We start from the raw sequence: 12423 nt of genomic DNA, 5'->3' as shown, positions 1-12423 counted from the left end.
CCCCAGATGGTAGGTGAGGGTGATTGTGGAGCAATTGGTGGAATGAAGATTGGCATGGGAACCCGAAGTACTCGGAGAAAACCTGCCCCAGCACCACTTTGTCCATCACAAATCCCACTTGACCAGATCTGGGATCGAACCTAGGTCGCCATGATGGGAAGCCAGCGACTAACCGCTTGAGCTACGGTGCGGCCACTGGTAGATAATCACTTATGTTTTGGAATAATTTGCTGATTCCTTCATCTTCAAAAACAGATGAGTGAATCTAATGCAGAAGAATGTTGTTCTGATGTAGGGAATCTGGGATCGATCTGGGATCGAACCTAGGTCGCCATGATGGGAAGCCAGCGACTAACCGCTTGAGCTACGGTGCGGCCACTGGTAGATAATCACTTATGTTTTGGAATAATTTGCTGATTCCTTCATCTTCAAAAACAGATGAGTGAATCTAATGCAGAAGAATGTTGTTCTGATGTAGGGAATCTGGGATCGATCTGGGATCGAACCTAGGTCGCCATGATGGGAAGCCAGCGACTAACCGCTTGAGCTACGGTGCGGCCACTGGTAGATAATCACTTATGTTTTGGAATAATTTGCTGATTCCTTCATCTTCAAAAACAGATGAGTGAATCTAATGCAGAAGAATGTTGTTCTGATGTAGGGAATCTGGGATCGATCTGGGATCGAACCTAGGTCGCCATGATGGGAAGCCAGCGACTAACCGCTTGAGCTATGGTGCGGCCACTGGTAGATAATCACTTATGTTTTGGAATAATTTGCTGATTCCTTCATCTTCAAAACAGATGAGTGAATCTAATGCAGAAGAATGTTGTTCTGATATAGGGAAGGAGGAAGAGAACCAGAGTTGAAATGTTGCTAACAGTCTACCAGATTTGGTTGTGGTCCTCTTGGCATGTATCAGAGGCATGTTCTTCTGCGTTAGGCAACTCGTGTACCCTGATGATGGAGGCAGCGCATTCCTCAGAAACTTTGATAATGCACTATCAAGCAACACATGTTAAATCCAAGAAGACGTTAGTTTTCATAGTACTCAAATATTGCATCAACCAGGAAGCTTGGCCATAGTGACTAAAGATTTCATTAATTGTCCTTGGTCTGTCACTGTGAGTGCCAGAATACGTCACCTACTTCCAAATTCTCACTCAGTATTTATAATCATATTCCCATTTTATTTGTTGCTGTTATACAGAACGTTCTGCTGTGAAACTGACAAACTTCAATAGCGTGTTCAGGTGTTATTCTAAGTGAAAAATCTCACATAAACCATGGGTCGATTCAGCTTCATTATTGCGATATGGACCGAATATTATGGTGTTATCAACTAAAACGCCCATTATGATTGCAATTAGCAATCTGTCACTGCATTTTTTATTTGTTATGTACTGACTGGAGGTGGAGAAAAAATGGGTATACAGTATTCATATTATCTAATTGACATTTAATGTCTGTTTAATTAAATTTTAGATTACCCTAACATCACTTTCACATGTACTGTTCAAAATGTTCACTTTGGGCCTGTACAAATGCTAAAAGATGTACCTCCAGTGACTGCATCTGCTGCATGCTGACCAGTTCATTTTTGATGCTAACAACAGTGTTGTTTATTCTTTGCATCAGCTGCTGTCTTGTGTCTGGCTTTCTATTCAAGTACACCCTGTATTTCATGCATCCACACACAAAGGAGTCTAATGGAGATACAAGGTCAGGTGACTGAGGGGACCATGGCCCAGGTCTGCCTCTTCCTAACCATTGATCAGCAGTGGCAGATTGCAATCATAATGGGCGTTTTTAGTCAATAACACCATAACTAAAGGGAATAATGATTTTGGTCCATATCACGATAATGAAGCTGAATTGACCCATGGCTTATATGAGATATTTTGCTTAGAGTAACCTCCCAAACACCCTGGCAAAACTTGTCAGTTTCACTGCAGAACATTCTGTATGTTTAATGAGTTCTTTTATTTCAATGCCAGATTCAAAGAACATAAGTTGAAAAGATAGTAGGATTACACTTCTGCCGGTTGAAAGAAAGGGAATCCCAGATATAAATAATCATATGATACTTAAAATCGTTGTGTCAATATTTGAAGTAGCAGAATATCTGGCTGAGAAGACTTATCATTGCTTGCAAAATTTGGCAATGAAAATGTTATGACTGTAAAGATATTTATTAACTTGTACTGAATCTTTGCTTATGCTATAGGATAAGAAATTAAGATGTTTTTCTGTATTATTTTAATTTATTACCAGCTTCTGTGTTAAATTACTAAGTATGATAATAGTGTTTGTTATTGTATAACCACCAGTTTCTGTGTTAAATTACTAAGTATGACGTTAATGTTTGTGATTGTATAACCTGCAATGAATTTATGAAGAACCATTATACATTTTTGGCTTGAATTTGTTGACTTTCATTTTGTGGTGTACTGAATTCATTATAAGTAAATACTGAATTCATTATTTATGATAAATAAATGCATTTCCTACTGTCTTTAATTATTCTGAAAAATTTACCTTTCTAATATTTATTTTTGATTTCTGTCTGGGCGGTCTTGAATAATTAAAGCATAACCAGAATTATACATGATGTCTCTTTTAAGCTACAAAATCCAGGTTATATGACTTATTAAATACATTTATTTCCACCTTCTTACAGCTTGCTTCGCCTAATCTTTAACACTGAAGATGGAGGCAGTGGGCTCCTTCGAACCATTGGCAAACTGCTACCAGATCACAGTACCCTGGTTCATATCAATCCACTATAAACCTGCCATATTCTTCCTTCAGTGTGTCCACTGCTTTGTGGGTTGTATAAGGTCAAAGTCTCCCCGTCTGTGTCTGTCTTCCCAAAGCTGATATTTCAATTCCTACAATCTTCCTTCCTTTTGAGTGATGTCTTTCCTAACCTGTTATTTCCATCTTAAACTTGGTTTTAATTTTGGGCATATTCCTAATACTTTCATGTTGAAAATCTTCTTTTGGATTTTGTCTTCATTCATTAAACAAGCCCATACCATCTTATTCAATTATTCATTATTTTTTCTTATAATGTATTTATCATTAAATTCTCTTTGATTTGTTTTGTTTATTATTCTGTCTCTTCCAGTTTGTCTTTCCATACTTATTAAAACTGTCAATCTGCTAATATCTGCCTTTGAGGTTTGATAATTGGATCTGTATAAATCCTGCTTTATGGAGATTAACCTTTTATTAGTTCTACGAAAATGCCTTATAAAAGAACACATTGATACAGGGCATAAATATGACTCTTATTAAGGTCTACAAGTTTTATGTGAAACATTCTTTTGGTATGGTGAGTATTCAATGATATATAAAGAAAAATAATTTCTGACTCAACTCGCTTCGATATCTGTTGTGTGACTGATTAACTTTGTAGTAAAGTTTGCATCTGAAATAAACTAAAATGAAGGCCAGTAAGGAATACAGAATTGCAAAGAAGGTATTTGGAGTATGTGTACTTCATTCTCGAATGCACATTTCCTCTTTCATTAATATAATTAGATATAGGTTATATGTATGTCATGTAAACATGTGGATGTCTAGGTTTTTTGCTTTTTAATCTTGTGTTCATTTTTTACTAACTTTTGCAGGTTGGTTGTCAGCTATGAGAGAAATCTCTACTCAACTACACAAATCATACAAATGCAGCAGCTGTGACAGAGTTTACCGTCATCAGTGTTCTCTTTGGAGGCATGAACGTTATGAGTGTGGTAAACCTGCCATGTTCCAATGTCCAATGTGCAAGTATCGTGCTAAACAGAAGAGCAATTTGATAATGCATGTGTGCCATGTGCATAAAATGAAATGAATTTTACAGTTCATTCTTGAGTTTATTGTATTTATTTTGTAAATAATTTTCAGCTTATTTTAACTGAATGTAAATTTCTTATTTAGCTTTGGGTCAGTCATCTGAAACTACCAGTGTTTGAACAGAGGCCATCAAATGTTAGCCTCATTGATCGGATATAAAATTTAGCTCTTTGTTTCACTGAAAATTTCAATATTTATGTGTAACAAGAAAAACTAATGTTGCTGAATATCTGAACTTTGTCCATCATCTTAGCATTTTTAGCTGTTTGTGTTCTTGAAACTTGATTTGTTCCTATTGCCAGGTAAAATATGAGCAAGCCCTTACTCAGTTGGTTCTCATAGAGCTAATTAATCTCAGTATCATGTAGTGAAAGCTCAAGTTCCAACACCATTAACACCGAAATATGCTATTACACATGATTCTTAACCAGTCACATCAATCTGCCACTCTCAGGTCATGCCTTCCCAAAATCCACATTAGTATTATTCTCCTGCCTTCCAGTCTTCCAGCTGAACACTTTGTGATATTTTTTTCCCACCAGAATTCTCTATGCATATCTTGTCTCCCCCAGTCATATATTCATCTTTCATTCATTTTCCAAGATGCCCCCCCTCAAAGAATTGTACATATTCTTGTTTTCCCATTCTAGTTACATGTCCTTACTTTCATTGCCCTGACAGTACCAGACGATCTATGTAAATCATAGAGTTTGTGAGTGTAATATCCTAAAGTTTTTTTTTCTTTTGAAATAGCTGTACATTTACTTTAGACAGATATTACAAAACCGTTTTGTAAGTCAATATTTTTATTTTAAATATCCTGAATTTCCCAGTGGCTGCACCTCTGTTATGTACTAATATTATGTGTTACATATATGTCTAGGTCTACATCATGGAATAATTTTCAGTTTACAAGCCACAGATTGCTGCTCTAAGTGTGATGGGATATTTATTATTTCCTATACATAGTGATCAAAATATTTCTTCTGTTGTTATCCTTTCACTGTTATAGAATGAATTACATTACTTGGCGGTGCATTATTCTAATGATAATGAATATTTACATAGTGATGATAATGATGATATTGATAATGATAAAGTGGTCTTGGTTCTAACACCATGTAGTCTGGTAGGTGGTTACTAACACTTTGGAATGCCATCCTGCTTCAATCTTCAGGTTATAACTCACTTCTGCACTGAAGATGGAGATAGCAAGTTCCTTCACGACAGTGTTATCCACCTTCCAGACTATAATGTGTTAGAAACCAGAAAACTGCAATCATAATGTTCATCTTACTGCTCTNGAGGCGATACGTTCCTCCGAAACGTCGGTTAACACCACTTATACACGGTGCCAAATCCCAGAAGACTGCTTTCTTTAAGATGTTAATTAATTTTTTATTAAATTTCTCCAACAAAAGTCCATTAAAGAGTACAGTTTTCTGGGTTGTAACACTGTCTAGTTTGGAGAGAGTCTGATGTTTTGGAGGAATATATTGCCTCCATATTCAGCACTCAGCCTGCAGCCTGCTTCTGCTGATTTCTTGTTGACTTACTCTTTGGCCCTGATGAAGGAGGTAATGTGTTCCCCTGAAGCATTGGTCTGTCTCTGAACTGCACATAGTTACAACCCAGAAGACAGTACACTTCATAATCACCACCATGAGAACCTGAAGTTTGACTGTCTGTTGTTTCAGAATTCTGTATATTTAGCGAGACAGAGCCACTCAGAAGGCAGTGTATGTTTTTCTACACAACAAAACCGTACATTCTTTAACAGTGAAAGGAGTATATGAACAGTTAGGTTAACCATGCTGAATATATTAATTAGTTGATAACTTCATTGATGCTATAAATGTTAATACAAATCTTAACCTACATTGTTTGTAGTTTGTAAACCAAGTGGCCAATTAATCATAAGTGTAATATTTCTGTGTCAAAATAAAAAAAATCATACAGATCAGAATATTGTCCGTCATTTCATGGTTTCCTTTCATCCTTATTTTAAATGCTTGTCTTAACCATTCCAGAATCAACACTGAATTTCCACATCCCTGTCTAGAGTGTTTGCTGGACCAGTGCTGATGAATGTACTCATTTTTAGTTTGTAATTTTTTGTTTACACTGACATTGAATATACCCTTTGTTATATGTTCCTGCATGTTTGAATTTTCATTTCTGTTCGAATACTATAAGTGGGAGTGGTAGCAAATCTTTTTTTCCAGGCAAATTTGAGAGATGGCCGGATATGGTCTTGTTATATGTATGTTCAGTTATAGAATTTTCATGCCTATTCAGAGACTGTAAGTTGAAGAGGCAGCAAATACTCCTTTCCAGGCCATGTAAAGAGAATAATAAGAAAAATACTTTTAGTTTAGTTGTAACTAACTGATTCCACGGAGCTGGGCCCTTCTTGAGAAGGTGCCAGTTGTGCATCTACTCAACAATTTCCCAATGTTTCTGTGGTTTAGTTGTACTTGTTGAAAATCTGGTCCAAAGGATATGTCAGTGCATACTAAATGCCAGGATGAAAGCACTAAAACAACTCTCAGTTTGGTGTACTGATACCTTTGTTGATAATCCACAAAAGATTAAAAGTAAATGAGACCCATGTAATAAAAGTTGAGGGAATGACTGAAGCTGAAAGATGGATTTAATTTAATTTAAATGAAGTTTGTTGTGTGAGATTTGCGTTTCTCACACTGGAGACTTTAAAAATTATGATGTTAGTGGATGAGATGGTATTGTACTGTTAGGTACCAAAGTTTTGGAGGAAGATACTGCCTTCATCTTCTTGGTAGACATTTCTACCCCTAAGGTTACAGGTTCCTCAGAGATGTTACTAGCTCTCAACCAGACTGTGTGATACCACATTCCAGGAGACAGTAATCTTGAAATTTATTGATTTGTATTATAAAGAAACTGAAAAGAGCTATCCTCACTCTTTCAGATCTTTTGCCGACTAAATACACATATAATGTAAATTACAAGTTGTCTGGAATTTTAATGCACTTACAGGAAAATGTAGTTTTAGGTATTATTAATGACTAGGGTATGGGCTGGATGTTGGAGAAATTGAAGTTTAGTTACTTGCAGGAGCAACATATTGTTATCATCTAGACTGTCCTTGGTTCTCACCCAGCCTTCCATCCAATAAATGCACATTTTCCCCAGAGATAATGTGTACAGTGTGTGAAGCTGGCCACTATACTCTGCTTAGCCCTGAAGAATATGTGGAACTATACCTCCATTCTCCCCCTTGAAATAGAACAGTTTTATTGTTGGCATCTCCATATGACAGAATTGTCATTACAAGAACTGTCAGCAGTGCACTGTTATAATAATATTTTCTTCTTGTTTTAGGAGGTATTGATTTGGATGACTTAAGTCAAGTACTGTTGGCTCCAGTCACAGCATGGAATGAGTTTTGCATGCATCGATGTGAGCAGTGTGGGCGCAGTTATCGGTACAGAGAAAATCTCTTACGTCACATTCGTGTTGAGTGTGGCAAAGAAGCTCAGTTTCACTGTATATACTGCAAATACAAAACAAAACATAAAACCAATCTTCAACGCCATCTACGCTCTCGACATAAAATAGCCTGCTAGCTCATAATATACATCTGCAGGCAATCTGAAAGCAGTGTTCATCTTCCATGATTTTGCTACCACTCTGCCATCTAGCTGTCAACATGCATCTTCTGGAATTCCAATATTAAGCTCAAGAAAAATATGTTAACCATTTGCCTATAGTCAACTGTTTGTTATGTATGTCATAAAGAATAAATGATTAATACCTGTAACCAAGTTTTGTGTATGCCATTCGAATGAGGCTTTCATAAAGAACATCCTTTTTTCTCCACACCATATTTTCACCCCCTTCTTTTTTTATGAATTTAAAATATTAAAAAAAAGGGTTCTTATTTGTTATCATAAAAATCAAAATATAATCTTTAATAGAGGGATAACATATCACTGGTGACTGCATAATTGAACCCATATATCTGCTGTATTTCAGCAGTGACTCATAATGATTTGTAGACCAGCAGACTATAAGGTATCACATCCCAGAAGAATGTAATCTTAATACTTAACACCATGAGAACTTCCAGCCTCAAATATTATTCTGCATAAACTCATCAATCTGCATATATTCAGAATGCTTATTAAAAGCAATTATTGCCTAATGTCTTACTTCCTGTAGCAGAATCCTTTTTGATAAGCTAATATATGCACAGATAGTCAAGAATTCCCAGCATTTTATGGAACTTGAAGGTTCAGTATGTTTTCCACAAGAATTTGTCAATGGTCCGGAGCATGAACCACATGCATCCAATCGACACACTCCAATCGTACTTCTTTGAGATTCATTTTACTGTCCTCCCATCTTAACATAAGTGGTGTATCTCCTTCAGGTTTTCATATCAAAACTTTATATGCACTTCTCTTCTCTCCCATGTGTATGACATGTCCTGTTGATCCCTACCTCCTTGATCTGGTAAGGAGTAAAAATGATGAAATGCCAAATTTTGCAATTTTCTTTAGCCTCCTGTTACACCTTCTCTCTTAGGTCTAACTTTAACATAATTACTAATATTACGTTAAAGATTCTGTTAAATTAAATTTACTCTCCTGTAATGCAAAATATAATTTTTAATTAAAGAGACCTTGCTTTTTGCTATTGGATGATTCAGCATGTGATACATTGGACAACAGATGTTTTGCATGGATTTTTTCTAGCTTATTCAGTACACTAATGGTTTATTTTCAGCTCCATTTAAAATTTGAGTATAGATCACAACATAATTCTGTAGTACTGAGTTTTGAATTTAGCATTTCATTCATATTACTGATTACCAGATAAAATTTTTTGATCACCTCAACTGATCAGGCGATTGTGTTTATCAACCCCATTAAAGGAGTATGACACTGAAGAAAGGATGACTATTTCAAAAGTCTAATTGTAGTGGAGAGGTGAAGAACTGGCCAGCTTTTGACTGAAACTGCAAGACTACTGGTATGTGTTTCTGTTTTAATTTTATGATACTTGTACGGTTGTCCAGGTGTGAAATGAGATATGTTGAATTGCTGTTGTTTTTTCTGGTATTTTATGAGTCTATATCAACTTCTGAAAATATACAGCATCAAGAAATTATATGATGATATAGGTTGTTGCAATATTTTCAATTGTGTGTTGACATTATATAGGCTTAGCAAGAGGGACCAGTTTTATATAATAGGTCCCATAGAGACAGAGGCAGACTCAAGATGGTAGTGTTCTAGGATGTGACACCATGTAGTTTGGAAAATATATACAGGAACCTGCTGCCTCCATCTTCAAGGTAGGTAGTAAATAATGCTGGAGAAAGATGGTCTGTGATGTGTTGAATGGAGGACAAGTGCGGAATTAACAGTGTACCAATGTGAGCAGCAGAAAATAAAGCTTTGCCTCTAAAAAGACTGTAGATTGCTCCCATTGGTTTGCTTTCAGCTCCAGCCCTTGCCCTTCCTTCCTTACATCATGACTGTTTCTTCCCAGCATTGATAATTGTTCTACCTTGAAGATGGAGGCAGCAGGTCCCACTGAATCATCAATGTTTGTCTACCATACTACACAGTGTTGCATTCCAGAAGACAGTAGTCTTCATAGTCAATGTTGTGAGAACTGCAAGTTCTACAACAACAGATATTGTGAAACATGCTATTTGTTGCAATATATTGTATTCTGTGCCACATGTTTGAACTTCTTAAAGTCGTCATCAGAAGTGTGAATTAATTGAGAGGAAAATTACTGACCGATCAGTAATTAATTAATTCATGCCCCTGTTGATGATGTTCAAGACATATAGTAGAGAATACTTTAAATTGAAATAAATTAGTCATTTGTGATATATGTTATTATCTTGTTTTCGACAGTTATATTGATTTTAAATTTGCTGTTTCTTTGTCATTTCTCTTTCCTGTTAGGATAAGAATAGAAACATGTGAACATCATTTCAGTGATTTGATGATTCTCTTATAGGTGCAGTGGATCTGCCATGGTTGAATTTTGATAATGATGGATGTGGTCAGTTTCGTTGCAAATTATGTGGACGTGGTTACCGCTGGCGGGAAAGTCTGCTTCGTCACTTGCGAGTGGAGTGTGGAAAGGAGGCTCAATTCCAATGCCCCGTCTGTCCACTAAGAACCAAACATAAGCATAGTCTTCTGCGCCATGTCCGCAAACATCTTGGCAGCAGTCTTCCTTCACAGCGATAAGTATGTGTGTAAGTGTGTAGGAACATCTGACCCTGTGTTTTTTTATTTGCCACACTATCCATATATTATTATTAGGTCCTATAATTTTACCATAGTAGTAGGAAATGTGTATTTATGCAGTTAAAGAATTGTTACAGTTAATGTTTATCATTGTGGCACAGGGGTGTAGTCTTAAAAATGAAAGTGTCATGTTGGTCCAGCATGCAGTTGAAGGTTGAAATAAATGGATATAAATAATGATATCAAGCTATTCTTTTAACCTAATGATAGTTTTACCTTTCAAATGCAGAATTGAACAACAAAGAGCACGTGAAACACACAAAATTAAAGAAAATGACACTTCCTCATTGCTGAGTGCTTGTTTATGGAAGGGCTGTCATGTCACGAGTTCTGTGTATATTGTACCCCAACATCATAGCCAGCATTCTGAGATCCAGGAGGCCGTGGAATACACATTTTTGAACTGACACATTTTCCCAACCTACATTGAACAGTTAAATCAGCAAGACACATTTAAAATAATTGTTGATATCATTCTGCTGTGAAATGAATATCCTGATACACCCCACTGTACAGTATCTTCATGGAGTACATATGCTCCCCTGTCTTCATGTAAGTTAAGAATGGAAAAGGGCGTTAAATTCATATATATCCCAAAACCCAGAAAGCTTTGGGTCTCAGACTTGCTGGATGGCAGGTCTGGTACTGTGATCCATTAATTTTATCAGTTTTCATTATGAACGTATGATACAGTTTTTGCAAGCATATTAATTTGTCCATACAATTAAAAGTGTGTCTTCTGTGTAGTTTTGGTGCACCATTGTACTACACAGAGTCAAGAGATGGGTCTTTGAATTGTTGTCACAGCCATTATAAACATATTATAGTTATGTAATTTGTTAATTTACTGGGTTGTTTAAATTTGTATTTTTAAATGTTTGTATTTGTATTCTGTTTGCATTATATGTTTTCTTATAAATGACTAAATTTTCATTTTTCATATATTATTCTTCATTTATTCGAAATGTGACAATTATATTTGACATATTCTTGAATCATGTAATTAATTACAATTCTTTAAGCTTACCAGCAAGAAAATGAGGCTCTTTGTGTCTATTTTTGAGTGATGAATTTATGTTGGAACATTTCATTTCAGCTTTCTTCTCTCCTGGCATCATTTATGATTTTTACAGGTCAATGGATGGAAGGTCCTCAGTCTCTTCTTTCATTCCACAGACTTTCCTTTTCTTGCCAGCTCTGTCTTTTCTTCTTGCTGTCCTCCAGTACCTGGCTAAACCCTCTTGATCTGAGTTCTGCCATGGGTCCCTTTCCTTTGAATTGTGGTTCTCTCTCCATTTGTGGTATCCATTATTTTAATATGGTCAAACAGTATCATTATTTCTTTTCTACCCTGTTATCAGATTTGAGTTTCATCGGCCTTTTTATAGAATTTTATTTCTAATTCTGTCCCTTCTTGTGCTTTTCAATTGTACATGCCTAGTATAATATGTACCTCTAGTAGATAATGATGACTCTTCATACCTCTTCTAAACTTCTGACCCTCCATTTGAACAGCAATCATGTCTTGTTATGTTAATAGTTAAATGTTTAACTAGTCATTGCACTGTATCGTGAAACTCTTTAAATTGTGTAATTTAGAGTTATATTAAGGAAAAAGTGTGATTAAACAGGAATTTGTAAGAGTTCAGGGAAGGAATGATGAGAAATATAAATAATCTTAACTATTATTTTGAACATTGTCCATTGTTTAGAGTTCTTTCAGATGAAAAATTTCAGAAACTTGATTAATTTCTGTCATCATGTGGAAGGAACGGGGTCAAAACCAAATGTATCTATTGAGAGATCCCAGTCTCAGTAACTGGCCCAGTGTCCAGATTCATGTCAGAAACATCGTAATTGAAGAAATTAACAATGGACAGGGTAAAAAAACAGTCATGTGTATTGTAGTATACCACATTGACAGAAACATTTATTAATATTACAGAGTTTCTGAATCTTTGAATACATACTTGTGTACTCTTGGTCCTGTAAGTTATAGTGCTGGAAATTAGTTGCAGTGAACCAGAGTGATTTCCAATGTTGAATTTCTGGAAGTTACTTTTAAACATTGTAAGCTTATTGACGCAAATTTAAATGTATGAGAGTTGATGTAACTAAATGTTAAAAGTGAATGGGCCAAGCCTTAAACTGTAGTAGTAAGAAACACAAAGTAATCATGCTGCTGGATGCTGTTCCTTTTGTATTCAAATTTCTCTTCAAAGCAATTTCATAAAAGGAAGTTTCTAATCAA

The 12423-nt window shown here is 35.7% G+C and overlaps 1 protein-coding gene across 9 annotated transcripts in view; it reads left to right on the top strand.

The window, feature by feature from the left end:
• Positions 1 to 12423, top strand: part of LOC111862456 (longitudinals lacking protein) — a 595591-nt gene that overhangs the window by 459260 nt on the left and 123908 nt on the right. Inside the window, exon 5 of one of the 9 annotated variants that reach the window (XM_023847915.2) lies at positions 7219 to 7555. The exons of the other annotated variants lie outside the window; for them this stretch is intronic. Within the exon in view, the coding sequence (XP_023703683.1) occupies positions 7219 to 7463 (245 nt within the window). The 3' untranslated portion in view covers positions 7464 to 7555. Of the gene's footprint in view, positions 1 to 7218; positions 7556 to 12423 lie in introns of those variants that run through there. 9 annotated transcript variants of the gene reach the window in all.

The sequence above is a fragment of the Cryptotermes secundus genome, unplaced genomic scaffold, assembly GCF_002891405.2.
Source record: "Cryptotermes secundus unplaced genomic scaffold, Csec_1.0 scaffold816, whole genome shotgun sequence".
Classification (NCBI taxonomy): Eukaryota; Metazoa; Arthropoda; class Insecta; order Blattodea; family Kalotermitidae; genus Cryptotermes; species Cryptotermes secundus.
This window is presented reverse-complemented; position numbering and strand designations above follow the sequence as displayed.